General features: G+C 43.5%; 2 protein-coding genes across 2 annotated transcripts in view; both read right to left on the bottom strand.

Annotated features, from left to right (window-relative positions):
* Positions 1-18,117, bottom strand: part of plxdc2b (plexin domain containing 2b) — an 85,868-nt gene that overhangs the window by 28,681 nt on the left and 39,070 nt on the right. Inside the window, exons 3-5 of the mRNA XM_061064456.1 lie at positions 11,900-12,046; positions 7,775-7,844; positions 1,608-1,730 (exon numbers count right to left, since the gene is read on the bottom strand). Of these exons, the coding sequence (XP_060920439.1) occupies positions 1,608-1,730; positions 7,775-7,844; positions 11,900-12,046 (340 nt within the window). The remainder of the gene's footprint in view (positions 1-1,607; positions 1,731-7,774; positions 7,845-11,899; positions 12,047-18,117) is intronic.
* Positions 5,257-18,117, bottom strand: part of LOC132994233 (xin actin-binding repeat-containing protein 1-like) — a 140,782-nt gene continuing 127,921 nt past the window's right edge. The window contains exon 2 of the mRNA XM_061064447.1: positions 5,257-5,428. The gene's annotated coding sequence lies outside the window, so the exon portion shown is untranslated. The remainder of the gene's footprint in view (positions 5,429-18,117) is intronic.

Raw genomic sequence — 18,117 nt, 5'->3', positions numbered from 1 at the left:
CTAATTCCACTGGCAAACTTCACACGCTGCATGAACTCAACACAAACTAAATCCATCTCTGTTACACAAGCCGAGTCTTGAAGACATTTTAGGGGGGATCAGACGTCAGCGGTGCGGCTCCTTTCAGGGACAGAAGACTTGAAATCATCCCAGAAGTGATGGATTAATAAATGCTCGTCTTCTACCTCCAATGGGAGCTAGAGCACCGCTGCATCGCTGAATGGAAATCATCTTGTCACATGCATGTTAAACATTCTGTAAGAAGATTTTTTAATGTCATTATGTTCCCTCTATAGTAAATACAGTCACATCAGTGTAGTTTAACATCACTCCAACCTAAACCATGTTGTCTATTCTTTATTGAGCAGATTATAAATGACATAAAAAAGGTCTGATAAGATGCTTCACACCGTCTCTGTGACAGTGACGTCTAACACTTCACCTCTGCTGTGAAAGTGCTCCTCCCACAGCGTAACAGACAGTAGCGTTCAGCTGACTGATGGACGATTGTGTTGGGGATCGGGCGGGCTGAGAATCGATCGGCTGCCACGTTAGTGAAAGTCTGATGATGGGCGCCACAGCAGAAGGTCAGTCACTGCACTGCAGAGGTTCAGACGTGACGGATAACCGCCAGAGCAGACGGTGAAGAATATACAGAGGGGGGGGGGGGCTTAAAATGAGGATGATATAAGCGGCCATGTGGAGATGGATTAACTAGAATATTTCATTAATAAGAACAACTACAATCAATGATTAGAAACGCTGTGTGCAGAGGCGCTGTTTGTCAACAGGCAAGGCAGGCAACTGCTCGGGGCCCCGGGCCAATAGGTGGCCCCTGAGGGATCACAAACTTTAAACTACAGTGGCTGCAACAGTAGAAAACCTCCCTAAGGGGGCCCCATCAGACAGCACTCACTCTCATGTCTCTGCTGAGCGTTGCAGCATTATCGCTGTGAAAACACAAAGTTTGTCGATGAAAGCCAACAAAGAAAAATGAAGAGGAATTATCGTCTATAGGAGATGAAAAAGAAGAGTAAGCGTCGGGACACTGGCAGAAATTATGGTGATGAACGCTGGTTGGAGGCCACCACAATGAACTTTTACCGAGGGCCCCGACAGACTCTTGAAGCGCTGCTGGCTTCGTGTGAACTGTAAAAAAAAATCTTTACATTTCTCTAGTATTTATTTTTGAGTGATCCTTTTCAGAGCGCTTCTCACCAGCGCTCATTGTTGCTAGGTTACTAAAGTGAACTTCTGCTTCCCTCAGTAATGTCCATCAGGTTTGTTTTAAATTGCGTATTATTTGCTTTAATTATCCTGGCTTCAGCAGCTCTGCACCTGGAATTTGTTTTGATATCAGAAGCCCCGCCCCTTCTTGATTTTGATTTGTCAGTGAGTGAGAATGAACATTGACGAGCATTGTGCTGTTGAGCGTCTTTCAACTGTGAGCGCAGCAACAACAAACAGCTGACACCCGGGGCGTTTTAGCGCTCATGGCGCTGAATGCTAAAAACGCTTAGCTAAGTGGTTTTGTATTGAAAACGAGCGCTGCCAGCAGTGTATAACGTTCAGGCATAAATGAGATATTGGAGGGAGACTGGGGTTACCGTTGTCAAAGTAGATGACTGTAGAGTTTCTGGAGACACTGGGGTCAAAGTTCGCCATCAGAGGAGCGATGTACTGTGTAGCCGTTAGCATCCTGTGGACCACGTCCCCCGTGTAGATGAACCCTGAGGAAGAAGAAGACACAAAAAATGAACCACAGGTAATCTGCAAATTCTCAATAAAGAAAGAAACCTGCTGATGTTTTTTTTGTTCAATGTAACGTTACATTTGTGTACCTGCTTTGATAAATAGTTTTCAAGGGGATTTAGCCTTTAGCAACTCAGGAAAAACAAGCATCAATCAATCCCTCCCTCCTCCTCTTCCTCTAAAGCTGTTATCAGTTAAAGTCTCTCCATGAAGACATCCAGTCTGCCCTCCAGTCCAAAGTTGAAAGCTCCTCGTTTACACACATCCATCGCTTCTCCACGCGCCGCAGGCTGCTTTAAGCTAGCGATGAATTACTGCTATTATCTTTATCAAAAACAGAAGGGGCAAATCTGAGGGAATTTAAAGGAGCATTTGCAAAGTGAGCAGTTAAATATCCCCCAGTGAAAAGCAGACTGTTACACTCCTCATCGATCACAGGCGCTAACGAAGACACGATGACAACAAAGAGGGATTATGTCAACTTGCTTAATTTATTCTTCCCTTCAACGAGGCACAAATGGATCTCTGCACAGAGAGGGACACGCTCAGTCAACACAAACTGGAGCTGCATCATTTCAGATCCTGTAAACATGGTTATTAATGGACTCCAGAAAGGGGAGGAAACGCCCACAGTTCATCATGAGGGAACAGTCTTTGCAGCTCTGATGACAACAGAACCAAACAGCGTCTTCATTTCCCCACAAACAACAAAGTTTAGCAAAGTCAGCTTCTATTTTAAGATTTATTTAAAGGTAATGCTTTTGTTTATTTCACTGGCTTTGCCTGAACAGCGAAAAACACAAAGTTTTAGAAGTAGGAGATAAACTTTATTAACCCCGCGTGGGGGATATTTGATTTAACTGGTATTGAGACATGCTACACACACATATGCTGACATACAGACACATCCACAAACAGGATCTGATGGAGAGATGTCAGGATGAGGGGGCTGCACACAGTGAGCGCTCCTGAGCTGGTGGGGGCTCGGTGCCTTGCTCAAGGGCAAGGCTGAGGAAGCTACCTGGCACCGCTCCAGCTAACAGACCAAATTCCAGATTTTGTCCGCACCGGGACTTGAACCCTGCGACCCTGTGGATCCCTACCCTCCCCTTCAGACTGAGATAATGCTCCTTAAACTGTCGCTGTTTTTACTCAGAACAAAGTGCATTGGGGTGAGACAGTCACATGATTCCAGTAGAATTGATGTTTTTTGAAGAACTGAAAACACTTGCTGGGATAGCATCTTAAAAATGAGGATATTAATTTCAATAAATTACTCTTATTGAGAAAGGGGACTTTAATACTTTCCATGATGTTGCCACAACTGTTTGGATAAGAAGTGTAAAATTGCAGGATTTTTGGAAGTGTGGATGGGTGCATGCTCGTGCTGCGACCTGCGCCCGAGGCATAAAAGTAAAAAAAAACTAACACTGCTTAGAAAGAGAGGAATTTGAGGAAAAGTCTTTTTGAAGCCAAGCCCATAAACCCTCATTTCATGACAACATATGTCTGCTCATTCAGTAGGCGGGCTATAAAAACACATCTATCACGTTAGAAAACAGGAGCAGAGAATATAGGGAGGGGGGGAATCAATACAGGAACTGGAAACTGTCAAAGTACAGCACGAGGTGGGAGTGAAGATGTGACTTTATCGAGCGGTTTGAAGTCCTGACTGTGTCGACGTCCACCTGGAGGTCAAACATCTGGGAGGAGTTGCCATGGATACAGCTGGTTGTAGTACAATCAAAAGTGATAAGTTAAGCCAGAGACACCCGAGCCCTTCCAGAGAGGGGGCGTGGTCAGACACAGCTCATTTACATATTTAAAGGTACAGACACAGAAACAGCCTGTTCTGAGCAGGGCTGAAATAGAGGGGTTTATAGACATGATCAGATACAGGATCAGAGTGGATTTAGAACAAGAAACTTCACACACATGTTTTGAGGAGCTCTGAGAATTATTTAAACTGAAGAAGAGGAGGAGGATATGTAACCTTTAAATTTCCCTTTAAATGTGCCAACCAGTATCTTCTGATTGAGATTTTAACACTATGAATTCTTATGGTGGTGAGTGTGTGTGTGAAGATGTGTAAATGTACCTGCACTGTTATCACTTTTCACTTTTCATAACTATTACATATTTATGGTTTTAGTAATTCACTTGTATGGAATTTAATGATTATTTAACTGACATGTTTTACCGACAAATGAATGTATTTTGTTATTTTTTGCTACTGCATCAGAGCTCTGTGAAGTCCAAGACAAATTTCCCACTGGGACAATAAAGTTAATCTTAATCTTATAGTTAAGTCATAATGTGACGCGACTAATATTCAAATTTGCACTTACTGTATATGTTTAAAAAAATAGATTCTTGTCCCTTCAGGCCCGTTGTGTCAGTCTTGCGCGCGCACTAACCACTAGGCGAAAGACGCCCCATGCACTTTGTATGTGAGTGTTTTAAAAGTGCTTTATAAATAAAGTCTGACTTACTACACTAGACGCTGGACATCATTAAAGTGGTGAAGGCTCAGTGTTTAGGCTTCAGGGTTGGAGATTTGGAATTGGGCCAAGGAGCGATGGAGTAGAATAATTCTCCCCTCGTCATGTTTACATGTTCTGTGATCTCAAAGTCCCGGCCTGTGTGTGTCCAACGAAAACATGAGCGGGAATTAGCTGTACCATTAGGAGTAAAGCTTCCGTTTTATTGGACATCGTGTTCGGACAAAGTCTTGTTGTGTTGAACTCATCATCTTCATGGTATTGTTGCAGCTGTTTTTAAGCCAGAACAGCAACAAACACACATTTGTTATGTTTTAAGAGGACACTCAAGGTTTTAACTAAATTAGATTTCGGTCTTTTTATGATATTGTTTTTGAAGCAAAACAATAAAAACAGTCAGCCTGTAACACATCCAATATCTCTTACGGAGCATAAATCCTCTGGAACACAGCTAACGGAGAATTGGCAGCGAACGCCTCCATGACTGAACAAAAGAGTTTCACTGAATAAGCCGAAAAAATATCAAGAGTGTTGATTCCCGTTAAAACTTTGCCTCCCAGAAATGTATTTTATACACCATTCTTTTGCTAATTTGCTACTGTGCTGTAAAGAAATGTAACTCCTCAATAACATTCACAGTATTATCATGTAAAAAAAGTCCCATGCTAATTCTTAAAGGTCACATATTCTGTAAAATCCTCTTCCCCATGTTCCTCTAACTCTAACATGTGTCTCTAGTCCGTCTACAAACCCCCCAATGATGAGAAAAGTCCATCCTCTCCGTCTTTTTACCTGCTCCACTTTTCAGAAAATGTGTGCTCAAACAGGCCGTTTGGAGAGTTTCCCTTCATGACATCACAAAGGGCAGTAGCCCCTCCCCCAGGTGGGTGACACTCCCACAGCTAGGTGTTTGTTCTGCCCTCTGAGTCTGCCTTCTCACCGTAAACAATAGGACATGGAGCGAGAAAGCACCGAGTACACCCGAGCCCTTCCAGAGAGGGGGCGTGGTCAGACACAGCTCATTTACATATTTAAAGGTACAGACACAGAAACAGCCTGTTCTGAGCAGAGCTGAAATAGAGGGGTTTATAGACATGATCAAATACAGGATCAGAGTGGATTTAGAACAAGAAACTTCACACACATGTTTTGAGGAGCTCTGAGACTTATTTAAACTGAAGAGGAGGAGGAGGATATGTGACTTTTAAATTTCCCTTTAAATGTGCCAACCATCGTCTGATTGAGGTATTAACACTATGAATTCTTCTTCTGCTTCAGACTCCAATTATTAGTAGTGCATGTAAACATGACAATTATTAAATGTGGCTGCTTTACTGTTAGAAGTTCCTGTAACTCTGAAAATCCTAAAGGTTTCTGTGAGTGTAGCTGAGACAGGGAGTGAAGAAGTACCAGTAAAAAAAAGACTGACTGACAATAAAGATGGGTGAGGAAAGGTGGTATAGTGGGAAGAGGAGGAAGAGGTGACTGATAGACCCTGAAATAGAGGGATAAGAAGAGGGTCTCTTGGAGACAAAGCCCCCTGAGGCCTGCCAGACGCAGATAGTCGCCTCCTCCTGCTCCTCGGTTTCGCTCTCCTCCTCACGCTCATCCCTCCATCTCTGTCTGAGGAAATGCAAATTTCTGTTATCTCCTCTGTGCTTGCAGCTTCCTGCAGACGTCCATTCCATCGAAGAAAGACCAACTCAACGCTGTGCCAGTGACGCAGGATGGAGTGGGGAAAACGAGTCAGCGATGAAAATGATGATAAGAGACACATTTCTTTATTATTCCAGTGGCAGCGGAACGCGGCATCTCTGAAATAGTTGGATAAGAGCAGGGCTTTGGTCTTTGATGTGATAATAGCTGGTTGGGGTGTTGTGGTTTCACCGTCAAGACTCAAGTGGAAAATTGCTTTGCACACTCGGGCAAACACGTCTGCTGTGTCATGTGTGCAACACACACACACACACACACACACACACACACACACACACACACACACACACACACACACACACACACACACACACACACACACACACACACACACACACACACACACACACACACACCTCCTTATCCATGTCTATCAGGGTGTGCGAGGCCACTTGGCTCACACGCTCCTGTTTCCAGTCCAAAAACCATCCGTCTGGTTTCTCTTCCAGCTAAGTGTGGTGTGGTGTTTGGTGGTGCTGAGTGTTGGGAGTGGTTTGTTTTTTTTATCCCCTGCTCCAGCAGACTATCCCGCCGAGGTGAGAGCTTTTAAATGTTCTTGAATCAGACCGACTGCTCGGCTTGCAGAGTGTTGTTGGTGTGTCGTTGCACTGTGGTCTGTGCAAGACGAGACTTTTCAGATTCAGATTCTTTATTGTCCCACAAGGGGAAATTTGCGTTGCAACAGGAGCACACAGAAGACAAGACACACAAGGACAACACCACCATAAAACATGGACCAACACGAATTGCAAAATCAGACAAAACAGCAAAATATAAAACCAAATAAAAACATCAGTCAAGAGCCCGTACCAGAACGGAAATTCAAGTTTGAAAAGTGCAAAGATGAGGTGTGCAAATGTGCAATTCAAGTGGAAAAAGAGCAACAAATACCTAATTGTTGTTTAACATATTAATTGCACTTGGTAAAAATGAGACCTGGAGTCTTTTAGTCTTCCTCACAGGAGCTCTAAAACAATGACCTTGGATCTTAATTTCCCAGAGACAACACTTCAACAGGTGACTCACTGTTTGGTTCTTTTTTTTTGGTTAATGGTTGAGGAGAGATGTAGACATGACAGACACCTACATGTTCTCACTCCAAACTACTCAAAGTCTGCAGCTTAGCCGCCACAGATAAACTATGATCATCTAAAAACCATTCAAGCATTAGATTGGCACATGCCGAACATACTGACGCCGGTATGGCGCATCGGTGGAACATCATTATCGGCCGATATCAGCCGATCAGCAAATACATGCTCTGATGTCACGGTAGCTGATGTGTATCTGTACTGGCTAGAATACCTCACTGCTGAGTCAGATGGCATTATTGGGCAGAAGAAGTCACCCGTCTGTTTGTTTTTTTTTTCCCACCCATAGTCAAAGTCAACCCAAGTACACTCACCTGACTTTACTGCTGCATTAAAAACAATAAGCTCGTGTAGAGGTGTCCCTAAAGCTTCATATTTTGACACACTGGTGACCGACAGAGCGGCCATGTTGGACAACTTTCAAGTAAACACAAGCTGCAAACACACAAGTACACAAAGCAGCAGGCGCACTTTTTTTATTTTCCATTACATAAAGGCCTCTGCGTGGTCCAGACTCATTTTTATAAACCTCACCACATTCCCTCCTGAATCCAGCAGCAATAAATTCTGTCTGTGTGCAGCCTAATATGCAGAGCACACACACACACACACACACACACACACACACACACACACACACACACAGCGTGTGCAACAACAACAACAACAACAACAACAGCAATCACTACTACTGAGAGAACAGTGTACACTTACCACCAGTCGCCACAGTGATCTCACTCAGGAAATGTCCATAAAAAGGGAAGTCGAAGGACAGGTTAACTCTCTGTGAGGGGAGAAACAGACAGATGAGCCCGGTGAGAAAGAGAGAGATGAGAGGAGAGACTGTTCAAGTCTAAAAAAAAACAACATAAAGAGGATTCAAAAAGAGCACAAGAACAATCAGGAAGGAACATTCAGAGGTGCTTTATCATCTCTACTCAGAGGGGGAAACATGTGAAATAAAGATCTTAAGGAGAATTGTAAAACCTGTGAAATACAATACAACTGCCCTGTGGAGACATTTTTGTCATGATTTCTTCTTCTTTAGTTTTGCATTTCAGCGTTTAGGTTACCATGTTTTAATTTCTCCTGTCCATCCTGGTGTTGCTTGTTTCCCTTTGTGTGTTTTTGTCTTAATGTTTCATAGTTTAGTCTTTCCTGATTTATGTTGTAGTTCTAGTCTCCAGTGTTTCTTGTCTTGTGTTTCTCCCTGCCTCTGTGTGTTTCCCTCCATGTTGATTGCCCTCATTGTCTCACCTGTGTTTGATTACCCCAGTATCTATTTAGTCTCTGTGTTTCTTCCCTTCTGTGTCAGTTTGTTGTCGTTTGTCAGTGTTGTATGTTAGTTGTCAGTTTTTCCTGTGACTCCTCGTGGCTCCTTGTTTTCTCCTTTTGGATTCTTGGATTTCAGTAAGTTTTTGCCTTTGGCCTTTTTTGTTGAAATAAATCATTTCTGTTATTTCCTGCAGTTGGGTCCACCTCCTTGTTTTCCAACCATTAATGACAATTTTGGAACACAGAGATAGAAAACCATGTCAGAGTCTTTTAATGTGTATTTTAACCTCTGTTTGATTATTTGTTGAGTTTCGCTCCGTCAGTGGGTTTGATATCATTTAGCGTACTATGCAGTGGGCGTGGTTTTACCTTTATTTACCTGTTTAGTCGTGTGGCAGGAGGCTCACAAAGAGGAAGAGTTGGTTTGAATATTTTCTGATGATTGTCATCGTCATGGTAATTATCAAAATCTTTTGGACTTTGGTTCAGTGTTATTTTTCACCCTTTAGTTTAATAAATGAGATAAAAGTATCTGGACTTTGATTTTACTTGTGATACAAACAAGTCACAGTCTCACTTCGTCTCTAGCATGGCCAAGAGTCAGATGGTGGACTTTATCCCATCTCCCCAAATCTACCTACGAGGGATTTTGTGGGAGGCTGAATCCAACCATGACTGTGACATCATGAAAGCAACATGCTGACATTTCCACAGACCTCTGCATCGATCGGAGCGCTGACAGTTGAAAGTTTTCTCTACAGATCTCAAGATGAGCTGTGTCTGTTTGATTCATTATTTTAGTCCAAGTTGGACACGCCTTCAGGAGAGATTGTCTGACAATGTACACCTCTAATCCCCCAATCATCATCACTTCCTGGTCTCTTTTGAGGACGGCCTTTCACCTCGACTTCTCGTCCAGTGGTTTGGAAAAAGTTTAAATACTTTAAAATAAGATCATGTAAAGTGGTGGTGACAAAATGACGAGGCTTTGACTGATTCTTCATCATTTTGAGGATGAAAGTTAATACATTTGACTGAGCATCTCATTACTTTCCATCCTTTTTTTCCCCTGGAAAAATGGTCTTCCGTATTATTTAGGAATATGTTGACAGGAATTATCACGTACTAAAAAGACCTTTAAGAAACTATGATGTTATAAAATCGCTCTGGGACCGAACGAGGGACGGACTGCTTCCCACAGACGATGGTTTATGCGTTCATTATTTTCCCCCTGAGCTGAACATGCTGCCAAAAAAGAACATTGGGGAAATAAACCGTCCATAGTAAACACACAGATATTATATGTGATCCTCGATGATGGGGGAGGGGAGGGGGGGGTCATCCTGAGGCCGACCACACTGAATCTCACAGACTGTGCAGCCGATCCAGAGCTTAACTCTTCTACGCTCCTGTGATGAAGTTGAACTCTGCGGCTGTGTTTTTGTTTTTACGACCTCATTGGCCGATTCCTTTTTCTGCGTCTGGGGCCAAAAGCTCTGGTGGGCAGCTGTGCCAAGAGGGGAGCCCCCCCCCCCCCCCTCCAGTGCTTGCCGTTTCTCTGGGATTGTGACTGCCATCATAATAAACTCTATTTGTTTAAGTCTGCCGACACGCTGGATGACTTTTGGCACAGATGGTTTTCACTTCTTCTCGCTCTGCAGTCTCCAGGAAATATTTTTTTTCATATCTGCTTTTGTCTTTGGTTGCCTTTTTAAATTGATGCTACATTAATGACTTCAGAGAGAAACCTCCCTCTTTTACATTTGAAAGAAACCTGTCGCCTCTTAGACGGGCCGCTCCGTGGCTAAAAAGAATAGCTCGCCTCCGACTGTACGCTTCGATCCATCATGACATGACTGAGAGTAGAAGAGCAGAATGCACAATGTGGAGCTCTTTTTCTATCTCCTCACCAGCTATTGTTCACCCGGGGGTGCTGTCTCTCTCTCTCTCTCTCTCTCTCTCTCTCCATAGTCTCTGCCACGCTGCTCTGAGTGACTCCATCAGTATGCTCCTCACATGGGTCACCTGCTTTAGCAGAGGTGGAGGGGAGGGAAACTTTACCGCAGAGGAGTCCTTAAGCTCTTTCACTTCTTACAGTTATTTCTTAAAACCTTAGTTTGGGTCTTGAAGGAGACTAGGGGAGCCCTAAGCCGGCATGCATCTCCACGTTTCACTTAATCTGTTTTCCTATGATAACGAGGTGGCTTTTATTTATCCTGAACCCAGAGTTAAAAAAAACACACACAACAAACACAGAAATAGGCTCACCTTGACTCATTAGTGCGAGCAATGGTAGCAAGGCCTATCACAGAGACCAGCCTATTGGTTTTTGTTTTCAAGCTCTCCAGACAATTATCAAGAAAAAAACCAAACAAGCTTTGCTATCCCGAGATAACGAGATTAATAAGTTAAGATCTCAAGAAAAAAACTTGTTATCACTGGAAAATAGAATAAATCAAAAGTATGGATGCATGTCCCCCTCAGCATTCTTATAGGAAACAAATCAGCAGTTCTGTTTCACAAACCGGACAGATCATGTTGTGACTTAGGTCAACATGCTGTCAAAGAATCAGTCTGCTGGACTTTGCATGGACCTGTTGTGGCGTTACTTTGCATCACATCTGCTTAGTTTCATTTATTCAAATTTTAGCCAAACAGGAACTTTCAGGGGTTCAAAACAAAGTCCAGTCAGAGTGGATATTTCTGCATCAAAGCCAGGACGAGTTTAACCGATTTACTGCATCATCTGCATGGACAAGGTACCTTACAAGACCCCCCCCTCAGGCAGTCGATGAGTGGAAATAATAATAGATAATGTGCTTCTAGTTTGTGAGAACATTGTCTTTGGATTTCTTTGGACTGTTGGTTTAGACAAATGAGAAAACTGAAGACCTCATACTCGACTCTCCTATTGAATTTTCTGAATTTAATAGATCAAACGAGGAACTTAGAAGATCACCCACATGGAAAAGAATAAATATTAGGTGCAGCAACAACTTCTCAGCCTTCACCTTAAAGTCTTTATCTGTTATTTTTCACACTTAAATATATAAATCAAGTATCTCCTGTGAAAATAACTCTGTGAGTCATGACTGTCTACAATGGGTGTAACACCCGAGTCCCACTGTCTGTGATGTTTTCAGAGTTTTCAGAGTCCTATCTTCACTTTGTTTACATCGCCAGGACGGCCGGCTGACTCCTCCCCTCGTGTATAAAAGTTGTTTAATTGAGGGACTAGAGAAAAGAAGAATAACATACTGTACTCACTGCTTAACTGTGTTTCTAGATCACGCTCATTTCAGGTAAATTTACATGCAGTGTGAAGATACGAGCATAATAAAGATCACTAGCATTAGCATGCTAACACAACAATGCAGCGCGAGTTGTTTTGGTTTCATGCTGGTGCTCAAGGGCGACATCTGCTGGATCAAAATATCACATATAAAGACTTTAAGCTGCAGATATCCTAACGACAGCTTACTATGAATTAATTTGACATGAAAGATAACGTCCAGCGTTACGTGTTAAAGACGCAAAGGACGCTGACGCAGTCTGTCGACTCACCGCTGCCTGTCTGTGTGTGTTGGACAGAATCCCGTGGATCTTCACTTTTTCCTTGTCCATCCGGTCCGTATCGACCCACAAGTCTCTGCTCATTGGATCAGATGGCCCGTATGTTTTTGACGTGTAGTAGTCGTGGTCTGTGTCCTCCTGCAGACACAGAAATAAATGAAAAAGTTTACATGCAGAAAAGTTATTAAAGAAGAACGTGATGGAGCGTGAAGGGGGAGAGTGGATATTGCTGTGGTGCTCTGTGATATAAACGCTGTTATTATTATCATCCAGTGTGCAGAATATATAAACACATATCTGTAAGAACACCCTGTGGCTCAGCTGCTATGACCCCCGATCTAATTCTAATCTAATTCAGCGGCTGCATTGCAAACAGAAAGCGTGCACGTATGGAAAATCAATAGAGTTTTCTTTTTTTTCTTAATTTGGCTGCAGAACAAAATAAGCTGCTAAATGAGATTACATTAGAATACAATCTTTTCCATTATGTGTGCATTCACTCAGAGGGTTTTCATTAAAGCACAATCAGCACAAGAGCTGGTTTAAATGTCTACTAATCAAATAAAAAAAACCAAGAAGCCCATTAACCCTCGTCCACTCAGGATTACATTCTTCAACAGAAACATTCATGGACTTTTATAAGCCGTGTGGGAGCGGCATGTCGGCTTTTATTGTTTCCTGTGCAGAATCAGGAAGAATGCTCGTCTCTGGAGAAACCTCACAGCTGTGCTTTTATCTAAAAAAAACATGTTTAAAGTGAATGTTTCGCTGGATGGAGAATCGGTGGAAAGTGAACACTGTGATCTCACTAATAAGAGCTCACACGGCTCTGTGGATTCCTTTGATATATGGGCGTTATTGTTCGCCTCTGTTGTCAAAAGGCCATGAGACAAACATTAATTAAAGCACAATCCTTCCCTGTTCTGTTCGTTATGCTTCCAGGAGTCTTATTCTCCTCGGAGAGCTATAATCTAATACCTCTACATGTTCAGCCCGGGGGTGAAAGACAGTGAGATAATTAGCTTAGCAAAGCCTCCTGATAAATATCAGAAATCCAAAATGGAGTTCAGCCATGTCGGTGGTGTTACTTTTGATTAAATTGAAGATTTAAACAAACATTAGCAGAAGCCTTTCATCACAGCTGAAAGTGCAGACAAATCGTGTCAGGGCAAACCCCCCCCCCCCCCCCCAGGCGGGCTGAGTCAGCGCTTTACTTCCAGAATAGAAAACAAGGGCGCTTGTAAAAAAAAAAAAAAAAGGAGCAGACACACAAATACAAGAGCTATAAAGCTTCCTCTTTATCAGCACAAGATGTTTTCTGCTCTCGCAGGGGGAAAGATGGAAGCTCCTCGGAGGTGAGAGAGAGAGCCCAGCTGCAGGTTGTTTCCCCTTCGGGGGGGGGGGGGGTGTGTTCTGCAGGGGGCCACGGGTCCAGCTGGGGGGAGGTGGACCTTTCAAGACGGCAGCTTGCAGCTCCGCCAGACTAACAGTCTCACACATGTAAAAATACACAATCCTGTGAGAGAGGTTTGGTGGCGGGGTGGAGCGAGAACAGGTTCTGCTTGCCAGCGAGTGAAGTGTGATTCTCGATATCGATGTGTGAGAATACACACCTGCAGTGAAACCTGCTGCTGCCGCTCGGGCTCTGTTTAGAAACAGACTTAACTTTGTTGAAAATACAATTTCATGTAAGCACGAGGAGCACTCAAGCTTTTGAAAAATGTTCCCATGTGTTTGGATTAAGCTAAATACACACACACACACACACACACACACACACACACACACACACACACACACACACTAGAGTACATGGTTAAATCAGAATATAGGCTCTTTCAAAAAGCACTTACAGGACGCCATCACTCATGTTCTGCTCTTTATCAGCTGATAATGCCTGTGATCCATTATTCATCGCTCAGCTGTATCTGCTTGATAGTACTGGTGTGTGTGTGTGTGTGTGTGTGTGTGTGTGTGTGTCGAGGTGAGCGAATATGAAGACTCTGTTGTGCTGGCTTCAGATACCCTCAGAAACTTTAGTGTGATGTTCTGAGTCTTCACTGAACCTGATCCAAACACATTGAATTTGCAAAACAAGAACACCTGAGCCAAAAACAGAAGATACTAACAAACACCTGCATCGTGTTCCAGCCAACTGCAGGGGTCCATCCAGAGTGGAGAGAGTCTTCCTCCCTTCTGTTTTCATACTCTCTGTCACTCTCCCCTGACTCTTTCTTTAAATCTTGATGTTGGCTAAGCTTTTGGCCGGGAACCGACGGATTAATAACATTTGATTGTGGAGAGAAATCCTGAGATACAATCTGTGCTCGAGTCATACAGAGTGTAAATATTAAAGAACAAAGCCTGAGAGACGCCTGCAGGGGGCGCTGGAGTCCCATCGATGGCGGTCTCCATGCTGGAAATGCTGTCTCAGTCTAACTTTCAGTCAACCTAACGACAGGCTGAGAGCTGGAGCTGAGGCGGGTTTTAAACCTCCTGACAAACCGTTACACCGCGCCCACCTGTCAATCAGGTCAGCTACACGCCTTATTGTGAATAACTCTTATCCTTCATCAAATCAAAACGCATGAGTTGTGCAGTGTGTGGCCAAGAACAGACCAAAATCATTTCTTGAAGCAGACTGTAATAAATCAGATAAGTAGTCTGAGTTGAATCGAGGCTGCTGATACATAATTTAAGGTGTTCTGCTCTTTTGGGTTTTAGTTCTTATACTCTGGTTTTGAAAGCTGTCTGCCCGGTTCAAACAGAATATGGTTGAACTTTCTCAGAGATGTTGAGTTTACAACACAAAACTCACCATCGCTGCAGAAATAACTGCAAAACCATCATGTTGGAAAAAACCCACTGACAAAGACAGCACAACCCTGACTCCAGAGGATGATGAGGAGTCAAGAGTAAAAACACTGAAGAAGAGCGAAGAGGAAATGTAAAGACGAGGAGTTCATCCGAGCAGCTTCAGGCAGAGTCTGAAGAATATAAAGACAGTAAACATCTCTTTCCAAACACAATATCCTCCGGGAGTCTTTTAACAAACTTGACAAAGTGAGACTCAAAACAAACAACGGGGGGGAGGGGGGGGTAATAACTCATTTGCATTCATGAGGGGGTTTAGAATATGGAGCGTGTTGAGGGTAAAAGCAGCTCTGGGACTCAAGTGAAGGAGGGAGAATTAGAGCGCCTCGCTGCTCGCTGCCTCGCTGCTCGCTGCCTCGCTGCCTCGCTGCCTCGCTGCTCGCTGCCTCGCTGCCTCGCTGCCTCGCTGTGTGAATCCTCTCCCTCAAGAAATCCACAAACAAACAGCGACTTTATCGAAGCATGTAACTCCCTAAGAGCCTTCGTCATAAACCGCACACTTACAGAGCGCCACAGGAATGAGTCCTAAAACCAGGAAGTAAGTTAGCATTTGAGCGCCATGGGGTCTAACGTCTAAAAGTCAACAGGGATTTTGTGTTTGTGGTTAGACTCCTGAAATAAGGTCTGTGGTTAACACAAGCTGAAGAGATGTTGGTGTTTTGTTAGACCACATAAACTACGTTAGGTAATACCTCCACTTGTGAAGTTTGAAGTTTTTATAATAATAATAATAACTTAGATTTATATAGCGCCTTTCATGAAACCCAAGGACGCTATTACAAAGTGTGTGTGTGTGTGTGTGTGTGTGTGTGTGTGTGTGTGGGGGGGGGGGGGGGGGGGTCGTAATGGAAGGCAACAACAGACAAAGAAATGAAGGAGAAAGGAAGTGGGTTGAGTTGAGTGTCATCGGCGTATGAGTGAAAATTGAGACCATGTTGGCGGATTATCAGACCGAGGGGGAGCATGTAGATAGTGAAGAGAAGAGGGCCAAGCACAGAACCTTGCGGTACTCCTTGGTTAACTGGGGTTGGGGAGGAGCTGGAGTTGCTGATGGTGTCAAACTGTTGCCTGTTGGAGAGGTAGGAGTGGAACCAGGAGAGAGCTGGACCGGAGACACCAAGCTGTTCAGATAGGTTGAGGAGGATGGTGAGGGAGACTGTGTCGAAAGCTGCAGAGGATTTTACTCATCTTTAAAAAGGCGGTTGCTAACAAGCGGCTAAATGTGACTACAGCGGTCGTCTGGGACATTACGCCGGACACAGAGGGCGGGAACTCTCTCACTAGTCGGAGATGTCTCCTGTAGGTTTAATCTTTAGGTTGAGGTGAATATTATGTTAGTAAACTATTTATTAAGCTACGTGGATTAGTTTATCGGAGATCGTCTGAAGCGTAACGCTAGTGACGTCACAATCATCCGACCGTGGTGTAGTTAGCTTGTAGCATAACGTTAGCTTTTTACTTCTGTCGGCCGCATTAACGCTTCAAGCATCATAAAAATGGCGTTCATCTGTGAAGATTATCCTGCTGAACAAAACGCCTACGCTTCAGAAACGTGTGTTTAACACAGAGATTATTTTCTGCAATGATCCAAAATCCAATGAAAACATCCCAGAGGAGGATTCTGGTTAGACGCCTTGGCGATGCTACTTCAGGGTTGGCCTACAAAAATACGTCATATGGTTTGTTCTCTATTACTACACATCAAAGCGAGCTATTCAAACAACCCCCCCCCCCCACCCGCCCCACCGTACTGTCTGCTTTTATTGGCAACCTGTCAGCGCTGTAATGATCACAACACGCTGTTCTTCTCTGAAGATGTGAACATGCGGGCGTGAAAGTGACACCATCAAACGCTCACATTATTTCAGAGGGAACATGAGGAGCGATGTGTCTCTTTTTCTTCATGTGCGGTGCGGCAACAGATTCAGGATCTGAAGAAAGGAGCAGCCCCCCCCCCCCCGTGTGTGTTGGTGTGGTTTGTTCACGCTGCTCAAAGAGAGACAGAGGACGTATAGAAGACGCTGCTACCTGCAAACTCTGAAGACGTTTTTTACAACATGAGGTCAGGACACTCACATCGGCATGTTTGGTATGTAAACAAGGTCGAAGGTGATTCTCAGACTGAGCAGGTGTTCAGACCAAAAATCCAAATCCAAGATTTACTACCAGTTAACAAGAAAAGTTACAATCCAAGATGACTAACACAGCTATGAGCTTTTAAAGGTTGGGGAGACAAAACACTTAAACAACAATCACAGGAGGAATGCTGCCTAGTTATTCAGCGTCCGCTTTAAATCAAGGTCAAAGGTCAAAGGTATCTTCATTGTCCCCACAGGGAAATTTGTTTGTAGCTGGAGACATACAAATACATAAACAACACTAATAAATCATCCAAACATCAAGTGCATAAGTACATACAACATGAAACATGAAGCCCAGCAGAGATGCTCCAGCATCACGATAAAAATTATAAAAGTGCAATGAGCAAGGAATTAGAATTCAACTGCTATTCAACAGACAAATATCAGCAGGTACAAATGAGACCCGATGCCTTTTAGTCTTCACCACAGGCAGTCTGTACCGTCTGCCTGAGGGGAGAAGACCAAACTCTGCAAAGAGAGGGTGATCTGAGCTTTATAGTTTGACTTAAGTTCTGCTTAAGCCGGCAGACGATTTACAAGTAATCAAGTATAACTGGTGTTCAAAAATGGTCAACGGACTTGAGCTGATAAAGCGCTTTTCTAGTCTTCTGACTACTCAAAGCTCTTTTACATCACATGTCACACCCACCCATTCACACCCTGATGGTAGTGATCACTGTGTAGTATCATCCATCACAAGTAACTAATCCCATTCATACACCACCACTGAAGCAGAGGGAGCAATTCAGGGTTAAGTGTCTTGCCCAAGGACACATCGGACATGTTGCCCAGCTGGGGATCGAACCCTCGGCCCCTAAAAAAAAGTGGGAGACCACAGACATCAGGACAGTTAACACAGATGATGTGATGACTGTATCAGACTGGGAGACCACACACCTGCAGTTTGTAACCATTTCTCAGACAAGAGATCTCACAAAAACTTGAGTGATCAAACGTGACTTGAGAAGAAAAACAAATATGGAGGACGATCGAGGTCGTCAGCAGTGTGTGGAGAGAGAAGCTGTGATGTCCACTCGACTGAAATCTTATTTTCACTGCTATCAATAGTTAAATGTTTCTACACATCTTTAATTGTATAAAAGCTCCCTTCATTGATCCAAACACAACATTGCACAAGATCAGAGTACTGAAGCTCACAGCAGGATTGTTCAGAAAGACTTTAAAGTTTGATGC

This window comes from Labrus mixtus, chromosome 19 (assembly GCF_963584025.1).
Source record: "Labrus mixtus chromosome 19, fLabMix1.1, whole genome shotgun sequence".
Classification (NCBI taxonomy): Eukaryota; Metazoa; Chordata; class Actinopteri; order Labriformes; family Labridae; genus Labrus; species Labrus mixtus.
The sequence above is the reverse complement of the archived record's forward strand: the minus strand, read 5'-3'. Positions and strand labels throughout refer to the sequence as shown.